This window comes from Rhinopithecus bieti, unplaced genomic scaffold (genome assembly GCF_001698545.2).
Source record: "Rhinopithecus bieti isolate Rb0 unplaced genomic scaffold, ASM169854v2 scaffold_34943, whole genome shotgun sequence".
NCBI lineage: Eukaryota > Metazoa > Chordata > Mammalia > Primates > Cercopithecidae > Rhinopithecus > Rhinopithecus bieti.
Window position 1 is genome coordinate 443,976 of NW_016815584.1, and position 15,955 is coordinate 459,930.

General features: G+C 41.7%; 1 protein-coding gene and 1 gene segment (V, D, J or C); one reads left to right on the top strand and one right to left on the bottom strand.

The window, feature by feature from the left end:
- LOC108516120 (T-cell receptor alpha chain V region CTL-L17-like) overlaps window positions 1-13,550 on the bottom strand; it is a 14,259-nt gene extending 709 nt beyond the window's left edge. The window contains 3 exon segments of the V gene segment in view: window positions 4,054-4,059; window positions 12,817-13,103; window positions 13,435-13,550. Of these exon segments, the coding sequence occupies window positions 4,054-4,059; window positions 12,817-13,103; window positions 13,435-13,510 (369 nt within the window).
- Window positions 9,791-10,088, top strand: LOC108516163 (40S ribosomal protein S29). Its single transcript, XM_017853498.1, has one exon. It carries the CDS (start codon window positions 9,818-9,820, stop codon window positions 9,986-9,988), a length of 171 nt encoding a protein of 56 aa, XP_017708987.1. The 5' UTR covers window positions 9,791-9,817; the 3' UTR covers window positions 9,989-10,088.
- Window positions 13,551-15,955: the final 2,405 nt, after the last annotated feature.

Genomic DNA, 15,955 nt, shown 5'->3' on the forward strand with positions numbered 1-15,955 from the left:
TTTTTTTTTTTTTTTTTTTTTTGAGATGGAGTCTCGCTCTGTCACCCCAGCCTGGAGTGCAGGGGTGCAATCTCGGCTCACTGCAACCTCCGCCTCCCGGGTTCATGCCATTCTCCTGCCTCAGCCTCCCGAGCAACTGGGACTACAGGCACCCAGCTAATTTTTTATATTTTTTAGTAGAGATGGGGTTTCACTGTGTTAGCCAGGATGGTTTCAACCTCCTGACCTCGTGATCCACCCGTGATTCACGCTAAATATGAAAGCTGGTAGGTCACTTAACTTCCTCAGTCTCCCAAAGTGCTGAGATTACAGGTGTGAGCCACCATGCCTGGCAGAAGAGATGAGATCTTAAGGTCATATGTAAGTTCATCCACAAACTATAACTACTCTTAAGATTATATATGTATGAATGCTAAGTTCATCATTAAAACAGAACTAATCTTGAGTGACACTGAGTGATTTTGTGTGTGTGTGTGATACAGAGTTGTTAGCAGGAACTCACCTAGCCTCAACACAAAGAAAACGCCAGTCAAAACTGTGAAACAGCCGGGCACGGTGGCTCACACCTGTAATCCCAGCACTTTGGGAGGCCGAGGTGGGCAGATCACCTGAGGTCGGGAGTTCGAGACCAACCTGACCAACATGGCAAAAACCCATCTCTACTAAAAATACAAAAATTAACTGGGCGCAGTGGTGGGCGCCTGTAATCCCAGCTACTCGAGAGGCTGAGACATCAGAATAGCTTGAACCTGGGAAGTGGAGGTTGCAGTGAGCCGAGATCACGCCATTGCACTCTAGCCTGGGCAACAGAGCGAGACTTCGTCTCAAAAAAACTGTGAAACCAGCTCAAACTCTGAATCAATGTAAAGAAACATGAGGCTGCACCTGTGCTTGCTTCTGTTTGCTGTATGAAACCTGGATCCCACATGGACAGACACTTTTCAAAAGAAGACACACATGCATCCAACAAGCAAATAAAAAAAGCTTAGCATCATGGATCATTAAAGAAATGCAAATCAAAACCAAAATGAGATAACATCTCACATGAGCCAGAATGGCTATTATGAAAAAGTCAAAAATTAAGAGATGTTGGTGAGACTATGGAGAAAAGGGAACACATACACTGTTGGTGGGAGTGTAAATTAGTTTAACCATTATGGAAAGCAGTATGGAGATCCTTCAAAGAGCTAAAAGAAGAATGACCATTCAACCCAGCAATCCCATTACTGGACATATACCCAGAGGAATATAAATCATTCTACCATAAAGACACATGCAAGCAAATGTTCATTGATTGCAGCACTATTCACAATAGCAAAGACATGGAATCAACTGAAATGCCTATCAATGACAGACTGGATAAAAAAAATGTGGGACATATACACCATGGAATACTATGCAGCCACAGAAAAGAATGAGATGTCTTTTTCTGTTCCTGAGTTACTTTGCTAAGGATAATAGCCTCCAGCTCCATCCATGCTGGAGGAACCAGGAACAGAAAACCAAATACCGTATGTTCTTAATTATAAGTGGGAGCTAAATGATGAGAACTCATGACCACAAAGAAGGGAACAACAGACACTAGACACTAAGGTCTACTTGAGGCTGGAGGGTGGCAGGAGGGAGAGGAGCAGAAAAGATAACTATTGGGTACTGGCCTTAACCTGGGTGATGAAATAATCTGTGCAACAAACCCCTGTTACACTAGTTTACATACGTAACAAACCTTCACATGTATCCCCAAACCTAAAATAAAAGGTTAAAGAAAACAAATACAAAGTGAGCTTTTAAATCTCTGGAAGAAACAGGCTAGTTTTAAATAAAGGCAAAATAAAAACATCCAAGATAAACAAAAGCAAAGAAAAATTTGTTAGGAGCAGATTGCTTTACAAGAAATAATAAAGGAAGTTCTTCAGGGAGAAAGCAAGTGACACCACACAATACCGTTTGAATCTACGCATAAAAAAAAAGTGCTGGTAAAGGTAATTATGTAGGTAAGTATAAAAGAAAATATAACTGCATACTTCATCTCTTTTATTCTCTTAACTGAATTAAAAATCAATTTCATTTAAAAAAAGTGGGCCCCTTCATTTCAACAGCATCCTTTCTGAGATCTATTCCCACCTCCTTTTGCACAACCCCCTCTTTCTTCCTTTATTCCATCTCCTTTAAGAAAACTTCCATTTGTCTGAAGAAACTGAAGGAACTAATTAAATTGATTCACGCTAAATATGAAGGCTGGTGGGTCATTTAACTTCCCAAGATAGTTGACTATCAATTTACAGATAGTTAGTGAAAGATAGCTTTACTTCAGTGACCCCAAGTTTTAGTGATAAAACTTGATAAACTTTCAGCATATCTACCCATTTTTAAAAATACATTGTTATGAAAAGGAAAGAGTATAACTTTTAGAGTCTGTTAAAAGAATCTTGATCTCACCATCAACCAGCTATGTGTCCTTGAGCAAATTAACTATCCTTTCTAAACCTTGATTACTTTGCATATATAATAAGGGCAATAAGACTTACTTCAAGGGAGATATAAAATGGTTCGCATTTGTATCTCTGGCCAAATCTCATGTCAAACTGGAGGAGGGGCCTGGTGGGAGGTAAGTGAATCATGAAGGCAGATTTCCCCCTTGCTGTTCTTGTGAGAGTGTGTGAGTTCTCGTGAGAGCTGATGGTTGAACAGTGTGTGGCATTCCCTCTTGGCTCTCTCTCTCCTGCTCCACCATCGTAAGACATGTTGCTTCCCCTTCGCCTTCCGTCATGATTGTAAGTTTCTTGAGGCCTCCCAGTCATGCTTCTTGTTAAGCCTGTGGAACTGTGAGTCAATTATACCTCTCTTCTTCATAAATTACACAGTCTTAGTTAGTAAGTGTAGCAGTGTGAAAACCAACTGATACAGAAGTGGGGCTATCCTCCTGATAGCAGGAGTTGGGCACAGCTATAAAGTTACCTGAAGATGTGGAAGTGACTTTGCAGCTGGGTAATGGAGAGGTTGGAACAGTTTGGAGGGCTCAGAAGAAGACAGGAAGATGTGGGAAAAGTCTGGAACTTCCTAGATACTTGTTGAATAGTTTTGACCAAAATGCTGATAGTGATGTGGACAATGAAGTCCAGGCTAAGGAGGTCTCGGATGGAGATGAGGAACTTACTGAGAACTGGAGCAAAGGTGACTCTTGCATGCTATAGCAAAGAAACTGGCAGCATTGTGCTCCTGCTCTAGAGATCTGCAGAACTTTGAACTAGAGAGAAATGACTTAGGGCATCTCGTGGAAGAAATTTCTAAGCAGCAAAGCTTTTAAGAAGTGGCATGGCTGCTTCAAAAGCCTAGCTTATTTACATAAACAAAGAAAACATATTTAAAAGAGAAGCAGTTTGGAGAAGTTTGGAAAATTTGCAGCCAGACCATGCAGTAGAAAAGAAAAACTCCTTTTCTGGGGAGAAGTTAAACTGCAGAAATTTGCATAAGTAAAGAAGAACTGAATGTTAATAGCCAAGACAATAGGGAAAAATGCCTCCAGGGCAGTTCAGAGACTTTCAAGTAGCCCCTCCCATCTTAGGCCTGGAGGCCTAGGAAGGAAATATGGTTTTGTGAGCCAGGCCCAGAACTCCACTGCTCTGTGCAGCCTTGGGACATGGAGTCCTGCATCCCATCAGCTTCAGCTCCAGACATAGCTTAAAGGAGCCAAGGTCCTTGGGCTGTCACCCCAGAGGGTTCAAGCCCCAAGCCTTGGCAGCTTTCACATGGTGTTGGGCTTGTGAGTGTGCAGAAAGAAAGAGTTTGGGAGCCTCTACCTAGATTTCAGAGGATGTATGGAAACATCTGGATGTCCAGGTAGAAGTCTGCTGCAGGGGCAGAGTCTTCATGGAGAACCTATACTAGGGCAGTGCAAAGGGGAAATGTGGGGTTGGAGCCCCCCTACAGAGTCCCAACTGGGGCACTGCCTAGTGAAGTTGTGAGAATAGGGCCACCATCCTCTAGATCCCACTGTGCACCTGGAAAAGCTGCAGGTACTCAGCACCAGCACATGAAAGCAGCCATAGGGGCTGTATCCTACAGAGCCACAGGGGTGGAGCTGCCCAAGGCTGTGGGAACCCACCCCTTGCATCAGAGTGCCCTGAATGTGAGACATGGAGTCAAAGGAGATTATTTTGGAACTTTAAGATTTAATGACTGCCCTGCTGAGTTTCGGACTTGTGTGGGGCCTGGAGCCCTTTTGTTTTGGCCAATTTATCCATTCGGAATGGGAGAATCTACCTAATTCCTGAACCCCCATTGTATCTTGGAAATAACTAACTTGTTTTTTATTTTATAGGCTCATAGGTGGAAATAACTTACCTTGTCTCAGATGAGATTTTGGACTGTGGACTTTTGAGTTGATGCTAAAATGAGTTAAGACTAGGGGACTGTTGAGAGGGGATAATTGTATTTTGCAATGTGAGAGTGACACGAGATTTAGGAGGGACCAGGGACAGAATGATATGGTTTAGATTTGTGTCCCCACCCAAAATTTCATGTCAAATTGGAGGAGGGGCCTCATGGGAGGTAACTGTATCATGGGGGTTGATTTCTTGCTATTCTCACGATAGTGAGTGAGTTCTAATGAGGTCTGATGATTTAAAAGTGTGTGGCACTTCCCCCTTCACTGTCTCTCTCTCCTGCTCCACCATGGTGAGACGTGCTTCATTCCCCTTCACCTTCCACCATGATTGTAAGTTTCCTGAGGCCTCTCAGTCATGCTTCCTGTTAAGCCTGTGGAACTATGAATTAATTAAACCTCTTTTCTTCATAAATTACACAATCTCAGCTAGTTCCTTATAGCAGTATGAAAACGGACTAATACAAGGTATTAAGAGCATTGAATGAGATAACTAATGTGAAGTTTCTGAAACATGGTAGACACTTAATAAATATTGAGTGCTGCAATCATCACTCTTGTTATCATCCAGGACTTAAAGAAGGGTTTGTCTTAAGGGATGAACAGGGAATCACAGAGGAGTGCAAATACAGAAAACATTTTGTGATGAAGAGGCCACCATTCCCTCCAGAGGATGGAGTGAAATACTGGAGGGTGAATTATCAATAAACCAGACATGTGGAGAGTGCATCAGCAACAGTGACAGAAGCACAGACAAAGAGACTTTACATTTTCACATTCACAGAGCACTAGGAGGACTGACTTATGCTGCTTCATGAGAGTAATGACCAAGCTATAACAAACTTTTAGTTCCTGAAATTTTTAATCTCCACAAGGACTGGTCTTGATTGTCTGAGGAGCTTAGACAGGTAATTAAGAGGCTTCTTTTTTTTTTTTTTTTTTTTTTCTTTAGTAGAGATAGGAGTCTCACTATTTGCCCAGGCTGATCTCGAACCCCTAGCAATCCTCCTGCCTCAGCCTCCCAAAGTGTTGGGATTACAGGTATGAGCCACCGCACCTGGCCAAGAGTCCTCTATTCCTTATGTTGATATTTATCCCTCAAAAAAATGTGTATTTAAGGTATCCTTAATGTGTCTTTACTAAAATGTGTGCTAAACCTTAGAAGACCATGATGGCCCTGAAGAAGGGCTTGCTCTTTTGAAGTTCTTCTCCAAGGGACACAAAGGCCAAGGGTGTAAGAAAGAAAAGTCTTTGATGGTCCCTGGGTGCCCATTGATCTGAGCACAGGTGTCACATGCCTCAGTTTAACATTGGACCTCAGGCTCATGTTTCTAGAGAGCGGCAGGTGCAAGTTATAAGAGCAACTCACAATGAAAGGAAGGAATGCCAATATTAGTAACCAGCAACCCCTCATCTGCCTCCCATACCAGATGGGGCGCTCAAGACAGTTTTTGACTCTTGTACAATAAATTTGGGTGAGTTTTCAACTCCAGAGGGTTAGTCCAATTTATCTTTTAAGACTGTAGTTTTCCAACTTTGTTTCATTTAGAATCACTTGGGAGACTTTTATTTAAATAGTTCTGGCTCCATCACCAGAAATTCTGATTAAATTGACCTGGGATGGGACCTAAGCATAGGGAATTTTAAAATATGATTCTAATGCAGACTGAAAAGTATTGCTCAAGTAGATCTGACAGTTCTCAGGGAGATCTTACTTTCCAGATCAAGACCTGGTTAGCAAGCAGAAAAGTATGGCTAGTTTGCAAGTCAGTCTACAGACTTGGAAGGTCAAGTCTCCAAACCTAGGTTGCAATTCCCAAGGTAAGTTGTCTAGTACCAGTAAGTGTAAATCTTATTTATTCTAGTTCTGCCTACTGATTAGCCACAAAATGGGCACAGGCCTTTCTTAATGAGTAGTATTATTTAACGGTATGCCTACCTGGCCAGGCACGGTGGCTCACGCCTGTAATCCCAGCACTTTGAGAGGCTGAGGTGGGCGGATCATGAGGTCAGGAGATCGAAACCATCCTGGCTAACACGGTGAAACCCTGTCTCTAATAAAAATACAAAATATTAGCCGGGCGTGGTGGTGGGCGCCTGTAGTCCCAGCTACTCAGGAGACTGAGGCAAGAGAATGGCGTGAACCCGGGAGACGGGGCTTGCAGTGAGCTGAGATCGCGCCACTGCACTCCAGCCTGGGCAACAGAACAAGACTTCATCTTTAAAAAAAAAATGGTATGCCTACCTAGGAAAGGAAGTTCTGAAATACTTCCTAATCCCCCCAGAAGTTCATAAGGAAATGTGACAACAGAGACCAGGAGATTCTGAAGTACCAGATTACATAATTTAATTATGAGATGTAACACCTGCTTTTCAAGTCACCTCCATCCCCACACTCAGTGACTAAGTACTTTCACAGAAGTCAAGTTTCAGCTGAGGGGATAACTGATGAATGGCTGGGACAAAATGGGAAGGTGAGTATAAAAGTCCATGCCCAAAACTGGCCCAGGAGAACAGAGCCAAGGGAAAGCTCATGTATGACCAATGGATGGATATGGGTCAGTTGAAAAGTACAAATGCATATAAAACTCAATAATGAATAATGGATAAGCATGTGGTAACCACTGTAGAGGCAGAGTCAAAATACACTTAAAATTCAGAGTATATGTGAGTCAGATATGTGAACTAATGGCTTCCAGGCAGGAAGCACTCGATTGAGATTCAGAAAGATGATAAATAGGAAAATTATGTGCTTGCACTTGCTCAAAAGACACACAGAATACTGCCTGGTGGAACATTCAACCAAAGCTGTGTTTCATCCTCATTTTCTTTTTCTTTTTCTTTTTTTTTTAAGATGGAGTCTTACTCTGTCACCCAGGCTGGAGTACAGTGGCGCCATCTCAGCTCACCGCAACCTCCACCTCCCGGGTTCAAGCGATTCTCCAGCCTCAGCCTCCCGAGTAGCTGGGATTACAGGTGCACACCACCACGCCCAGCTAACTTTTGTGTTTTTAGTAGGACAGAGTTTCACCATATTGGCCAGGCTGGTCTCAAACTCCTGACCTTGTTATCTGCCCATCTCAGCCTCCCAAAGTGCTGGGATTACAGGCGTGAGCCATTCATCCTCATTTTATATCTGGAATTGAGATTCCTCATTTAGGAAAAAAGACAGGGTTTCAAAAGGACACTGGCAGAGTCCAGCTTAGAGTTCTACTCCACCTCATAAGCTGATCCCTCAAAAAGGCAACTTTTGTCTTCCTTTACCCTTGGTTCAGTATCCAAACCAAAGGCTCAAGGGTTGTCTGAGAAGGGTTATGTGTGCATTCTGGGCCTCCCGCTCTCATGTCCTAAATCCAGTGGTACACAGCACACTCCCTATTTCCCATCCAAATTCATATTATCAAATCTCTTACAGACTTTTCTTAGAAAAAGATCCAACTATTCCTTCAAAATTTTTAAATTCTTCTTAATGAAGATCTTGGTTTTTGTATTTCTTCCAACTGACCTCCTTCACTTCCCTGTACCCATGAGTACATGTGCAAATCACTCTTAAGGCACATGGATGGTGCTGATTTTCCAAAAAGCAGTAGATAGCCTACTCAAAAAATGATAATTTGAGGAGAGTTTTCTCTGCATAGGAACTATGTACGAAGATACGGGAGTAGAGGAACCACGAGAAACAGTTGAGCAAACTAGGGCTCAATAACACCTAAATTATTTATCACCCTTAAGCCAAAAGAAACAAGAGAGGTATCTAAGTTTTCCTGAGCTATGTATGTAATAGTGAACAGTTCACCTCCAGGATAGAGTGTAGCCTTCTCGATGCAAGCCTCTTCCACCTGTGTTCTTTTGGTTATCGTCCTTAGGAACTAGAACTAAAGAGAGGTTAACTGCCACAGTGAGAATATGCTCCTGACATCTGAGTACCACTGTGGCTCCGGAAACTCCACAGATACCCCAGGACTAGAAAATAACTGGACAATGGGTTGTTTGGTCTATCTTGCCCACACTGAGGGATATAGAAAGCTCCAAAGGTAAGATCTCAAGGCAAAAGACATTGAAGATGGACTCATCCACAACTACTCAAGAGAACAAGACCAAAAAGATGCTCAAAAATTAGAGCTTTATTCAAACATCATAGAAGATAGTTAGATTCGATGCATGTCAAACTCCTTCCAATCCTTTCTATGTTTCTTTCATTCTGTGAGATTTTATCTGAACACCCTGTGAAGCTTGGATTTGAACTTAGAAACATCTAACTCCCAAGTCCCAACACAGCTACTGCTCTTTGAACATGACAGTAGGGCTGGGTTCCCAGTTTGACCTGCAATAATTTGAAAAACCTTGTGTCCTATCCTTTGGTAATGGCTTGCTCCAACATCTAGCATCCAACCACCTTCCAGGTGGAAATGAAAGAAGTTGCTGGGTTAAAGAGAAACCCTACTAGCAGAGACAGAAAGTAACAAAGAGTGGTACTCTTTCTTCTTGAAAATCTCTGTGACAGAAAAACATGTTATCTAAAAACTTAAGTCTTCGCCAGGCATGGTGGCTCATGCCTATAATCCCAACACTTTGGGAGGCCGAGGTGGGTGGATCACTTAAGGTCAGGAGTTCGAGACTAGCCTGGCCAACATGGTGAAACCCCATCTCTACTAAAAATACAAAATTAGCCAGGCATGGTGGCATACCTGTAATCCCAGCTACTTGGGAGGCTGAGGCATGAGTATCACTTAAACCTGGGTGGCAGAGGTTGCAGTGAGCCGAGATAGCGCCTCCACACTCCAGCCTAGGCGACAGAGTGAGACTCCATCTCAAAAAAAAAAAAAAAAAAAAAAAAAAGCAACTTAAGACTTTAGGAGAAAATAGATATGAAAACAAGGTCAAAATGAACCTATAAAAGTTCTTATGTATACTCCTCATAGTCACTAAATTAAAAAGATAAAAAGATAGCATACCGATTAAGGAGAATATCAGTAACGTACATGTCTTCAAATTTAAGATAACTGATTTTGTATAGTTCATTTCCATTGACCATTCACTCCTTGCTGAAAGTTTTTTAGACTTTATCTCCTTCGTGATTTCAATGAAGCATTTGAAATTTTTTTTCATTTTTACAAATAATTCACATGTTAAAGGTCATTTGCCTCAGTGTTAGATTCTCCACTCAAAAGTTCAGTATCTTTCTGATTTTATATAGAGTCCCACTATAGACACACCTACATTCAAATAATTTGAAAGACTGAGATTCTCTGGATAACAAGACTTGCAGTCTTATAACTCTCCAATGTTATACAGCCCTTACTCAGCGGATGATTAATTTATATTACAAAATTATAACAAGCACAGGACATCAGCATTGCTTCCATACATCTCAGCTCTCTTCCTATTAAAGACAATGAAGCGCTTTTACCTCGTTGCACTTCTGAGAGCAGGATGGGCCACCAGCAGCTGTACTGGAGCCACCCGCGAAAATTCGGCCAGGGTTCTCGCTCTTGTCGCGTGTGTTCAAACCGGCACGGTCTGATCCGGAAATATGGCCTCAATATGTGCCGCCAGTGTTTCCGTCAGTACGCGAAGGATATCGGTTTCATTAAGTTGGACTAAATGATCTTCCTTCAAAGGATTATCCAAGGCATCTACTCAGTGAAAAACCATGATAGTTCTTTGTACATAAAATAAACATTTGAAAAAAACAAAAAAAAAAGACAATGAAGCTGAGTTCTGAGGGTCAAATGTATTTTCTCTGTGCTTCCAAAGTCTGCTAAAACATCTACTTATTCTCTCTCTTCACAAGAACATAAGCAACCTCAGTGCAGGTATGTTTTATTCAGTGATGCACCATAGCAATTAAAAGAGTGCCTAGCACATACGAGAATTTAATAAAATATTTGTTGAGTGAAAACCATCCACTTTACCTTTCCTACTCCCTACCACCAAGTCCCTCTAATTCTGTTTACCTCAAAATGAATCATTAAAAATTAGCTAATAGAGGTTGGCACGGTGGCTCACTCTTGTAATTCCAGCACTTTGGGAGGCTGAGGTGAGTGGATCACGAGGTCAGGAGATCGAGACCATCCTGGCCAACATGGTGAAACCCTGTCTCTACTAAAAATACAAAAATTAGCTGTGTGTGATGGTGCATGCCTGTAGTCCCAGCTACTAGGGAGGCTGAGGCAGAATGGCTTGAACTCGGGAAGCACAGATTGCAGTGAGCCGAGATGGCGCCACTACACTACGGCCTGGCAATAGAGCAAGACTCCGTCTCAAAAAAAAAAAAAAAAAAAAAAAAAAACCCATAAAAAAAAAAAAAAAACCTAATAGAAGAACTTAACATCCAAACCTAAGGAGAGAAAATACATAAAAATAAATATATGGCTGGGCACGGTGGCTCACGCCTGTAAACCCAGCACTTTGGGAGGCTGAGGCGGGTGTATCACAAGGTCAGGAAATTGAGACCATCCTGGCTAACACAGTGAAACCCCATCTTTACTAAAAATACAAAAAATTAGCTGGGCGTGGTGGTGGGCGCCTGTAGTCCCAGCTACTCGGGAGGCTGAGGCAGAAGAATGGCGTGAACCCAAGAGGCGGAGCTTGCAGTGAGCTGAGATCGCGCCCCTGCCCTCCAGCCTGGGTTAGCCAAGATGGTCTCAATCTCCTGACCTCATGATCAAAAAATAACAAAAAATAAATAAATAAATAAATAAATATATGTACTAAGCCAAGAAAGAATTCACCTATGGTGAAGAAATTCTGCATTGCCTGCTAAGGACAAACTATATAGGTTGTAATTTTTTTTTTTTTTTTTNGAGGCGGAGCTTGCAGTGAGCTGAGATCGCGCCCCTGCCCTCCAGCCTGGGTTAGCCAAGATGGTCTCAATCTCCTGACCTCATGATCAAAAAATAACAAAAAATAAATAAATAAATAAATAAATATATGTACTAAGCCAAGAAAGAATTCACCTATGGTGAAGAAATTCTGCATTGCCTGCTAAGGACAAACTATATAGGTTGTAATTTTTTTTTTTTTTTTTTTGAGACGGAGTCTCGCTCTGTTGCCCAGGCTGGAGTGCAGTGGCTGGATCTCAGCTCACTGCAAGCTCCGCCTCCTGGGTTTACGCCATTCTCCTGCCTCAGCCTCCCGAGTAGCCAGGACTACAGGTGCCCGCCACCATGCCCAGCTAGTTTTTTGTATTTTTTTAGTAGAGACGGGATTTCACCGTGTTAGCCAGGATGGTCTCGATCTCCTGACCTCGTGATCCGCCCGTCTCAGCCTCCCAAAGTGCTGGGATTACAGGCTTGAGCCACCGCACCCAGCCAGGCTGTAATGTTTAACAAACTTCAAAAACATTTAGGATAGCACACAAGAATTACAATTCAGTAAAAGAAAATCTTTAAACTGAATATTTTATATTACTGTTCTATCCATTATCCAGTGCTTTTACAGGAATTCCCTACTGACCAACTCCTTCCACACTTGACCCCCACCTCATTGCATGACCTCGCTCTTCTGTTCACAGAGAAGAGCTCTCCCTGATCTTCTCTTCACCCTTTAAGTCCACAACCCCCACACTCTCCAATATGTTGGATAAATCCACCAAAAAATGTTAAATAATATCAAAATCATCGCTCAGGGAAATACAAAAATGAGGACATATTTGACATAATTAAATGAAATTGTGCCGTCTCAAACTGAGGAATTTGCATTTACTTCACAAATTTCAGAGCCTCCCAAGGATACATGAATATGAATGTAACTTACTACTGCATAAACTAAAGCACTCACCAAGGGATCCTTCCCTTGTATAAAAAACTTCCTCCAAAAGTAAATTCCATCTTCCATATGTGGGACCACAGGATACTGGAGGTATAAATAAGCAGGAGTAAGAGGAAAAGGAGAAACTGAAGAAAGAGAGAGAGAAAAAATAGTTTGTCCTTCTCTTTAGCAATCAATGTTTCATAAAATAATGGGGTTCATGGCCAGCGCGGCAGCTCACGCCTGTAATCCCAGCACTTTGGGAGGCCGAGGTGGGCGGATCATGAGGTCAGGAGATGGAGACCATCTTGGCTAACACGGTGAAACCCCATCTCTACTAAAAATACAAAAAACTAGCTGGACGTAGTGGCGGGCGCCTGTAGTTCCAGCTACTCCTCAGGCTGAGGCAGGAGAATGGCCTGAACCCGGGAGGCGGAGTTTGCAGTGAGCCAAGATCGCGCCACTGCACTCCAGCCTGGGAGAGAGAACGAGACTCCATCTCAAAAAAAAAAAAAAAAATGGGGTTCAGTCTAAGAGCCCTATGCTACATATTCTAGACAAGGTTAAAATTAGAGAGTAAGCAAACATACACTCAGGAAGTTCTAGAACTTCTCAAGCCCACCTGTACTCCACTGGTTGTCTTTTGAATTTTGGCACAGTTAAGGAGGCCTCATAGTCACTGTGTCTCTCACAGCACAGAAGTAAGAGGCAGAGTCTTTCATCTGAAGCTCCTGTAGAAGGAGGTAACCATAACTATCAGAGCGACTAAGGAATGAAGAAAAATGACCTCTCTCCTCCAAACCATCCAGAGCATTGTAAGAAAGAAATGTGGGTGCTCCGCCATCATGTTGCTGGTACCAAGACAGCCCATCAAACCTAGATGTCTGGTATGAGCAGTTTATCTGGACAATGGCTCCTTCCACAGCTGTCACTTCAGAGGGCTGCTCAAGGCTTTGTCCTGCAGTGCCTATGACAAGATACATGATTGTTACTAGGGCAGCACTCCCAGAAGCCCCATCATTATGAGGTTTCCTCCAAAAACTATTGAAATAATTTTTTAAATGATGCCTCTATGTGGTCACAAAAGAACTGCCGTTGATGGGAGAATTTCTTAGACTGAAATAAATGGTTGCAGTAACAGCAGCAGCCATAGTAATAGGAGGACAATTAGCACCACATTAGGAAAATGCATATTCAGGAACTACTCTCATTACAAATGTCAAAATTTGCAATAATTTAGCTGAAAGGAAATTGTTTTGAAAATTCCTAGCAGCATTTGCTATTAGATTGAGACTTACCTCCCATCTTCATGGAAACGTAAAGAAGGAAAGCTCCCCACATCTGCTGCAGGACACCACGAGCCTGGCACTGCATCCCCGGTTCCTGAGCCACTGGAGTCTGCAGAAGGTAGACACTTCATATGGATGAGGGAAGGAAGCTCAGTCTGGATGCAAAACCCAATAGAAATACAAGGGGAGGAGCTTCTTTCTTGAAGGGAGGAGTTCAAGCTTCCTTTCACTGGAGGAGCGAATATCTTTACATGAACATTTTCTACTGATAAATCCACAGATTTTAAGCTGGGCACAGTGGCTCATGCCTGTAATCCCAGCTACTCAAGAGGCTGAGGTGGAAAAATCCCTTGAGGCCAGGAAATGGAGACCAGCCTAAGCAACATGGTAAGGTCCCTATCTCCAAAAAACAATCCACACATTTTAATCCAAGTGATTGTGGTGAACGTCAAATATGTAAAGAACAGAGAAAACAAATGGGAACATAAGGCAAAGTCAAAACCAGTCAATTTGACCATACTAACAGTTTCCTTTCTCATGATACAACAAAATGAAATCCAGGATCAATTAGAGATGCAGTGTGTGTGTGCATATACTTAATATTGTTTGTTTGTGTGCCATATATATTTTGAAAGCTAGAAAGAGAAGGAAATATATCTACCATTTAAGTGTACTTACAACAGCTAATATAGAAATAATCTTCAAAATATTCAAAAGTAAGCTGCAGTATTGAATACTTTTATCACAAACTTATGTACATATGCACAGAGTTTTAAAAGTGTGAGGATATACTCAATAAACTACTAACATTGGTTATGTTAGGAGTTGCGGTGGAAGAGTTGAGCGAGTTAATTTTTTTTGTACATCCCTATATTGGTTAATGTTAAAAATAGACATGTTTGATTATGTAATTTTTTTAAAAACTAAAGGAAAGAAGAGAGATAGATATAACACGAAAAAAGAGCTGGGAGCAGTGGCTCACACCTGTAATCCCACCACTTTGGGAGGCCAAGGCAGGCAGATCACTTGTGGTCAGAAGTTTGAGATCAGCCCGGCCACCATGGTAAGACCCCATCTCTACTAAAAATACAAAAATTAGCCAGGTGTGGTGGCACACACCTGTAATCCCAGCTACTCAGGAGGCTGAAGAAGGAGAATCACTTGAACCTGGGAGGCAGAGGTTGCAGTGAGCTGAGATCAGGCCACTGCACTCCAGCACAGGCAACAGAGTGAGACTCCAATTTCAAGAGGAAAAAAGATCTGAGAAAAAGGGAGGAAAAAATGAAAACTTCAACAATATGTTAAACTATTTATCATGATGTCCCAGAAATAAATTTATTATCTCTATGAAATTTTTTCATACCTATTTTTCATACTTATTGGCCTCTCATTAATACTATTCAATATTAAAGGTGGCTACAATTAAAGAAAGACCTACATACAAATAACAAGTGTTGGCAAGAATGTGGAGAAGTTAGAAACTTCATATATTGCTGGTGGAAATTTAAAATGGTGCAACCACTTGGAAAACGGTTTGGTAGGTCCTCAAAACATCAAACATAGATTTGCCATATGACCCAGCAATTCTAGGTATACAACCAAAATAAATAAAAACATATGTTCACACAAAAACTTCTACATAAACGCCAATAGCAGCATTATTCACAGTAGCCAAAAAGTGTAAACAACTGAAATGTCCCATCACCTGATAAACTGATAAAATATGGTATATCCATAAAATGGAATATTATTCAGCTATTACAAGGAATGAAGTATTAATACATGCTACAACATGGATGGCGCTTGAAAACATTATGCTGTGTGAAACAAGCCAGATGCAAAAGGTCATGTATTGTATGATTCCATTGTATGTGTGAAATGTTCATAATAGGCAAATCCATACAGATAAAAAGTTAATTAATGGTTGCCAGGAATTGGGGACTGGGAGAGCCAGGGTAAGTACAGGGAGGGACTACTAATGAGTATGGGATTTACTTTTGAAGTGATAAAAAATATTCAGAAATTAGCTAGTAATCAATTCACAACTTTGCAAATATACTAAAAATTCCTAAGTAATATACTTTAAAAGAATAAAGGTATGTTATGTGAACCAATATTGATAGATACTGAAGAATCTCACTACACTTGAAATCAACATACTATATTTTTTAAAAAGGTATTTACTGAGTCCTGCCATGAGCACCGTTCAACTTTTGTAACCTGCTGTCTGACTGGTATTTTAAATTTTTGCTACCCCTTTTTGCCACAGAGTCAAAATCATCTTCCCACAAAGAAAGCTATGGAATCAAGAGTGTTAAAATTGGCCAGGACCAGGAACAGTGGCTCATGCCTATAATCCCAGCATTTTTGGAGGCTGAGACAGGAGGATCACTTGAGCCCAGGAGTTGGAGACCAGCCTGGCCAACATAAGGAGACTCAGCTCTATAAAAAATACAAGTAGGCTGGGCGCGGTGGCTCAAGCCTGTAATCCCAGCACTTTGGGAGGCCGAGACGGGCGGATCACGAGGTC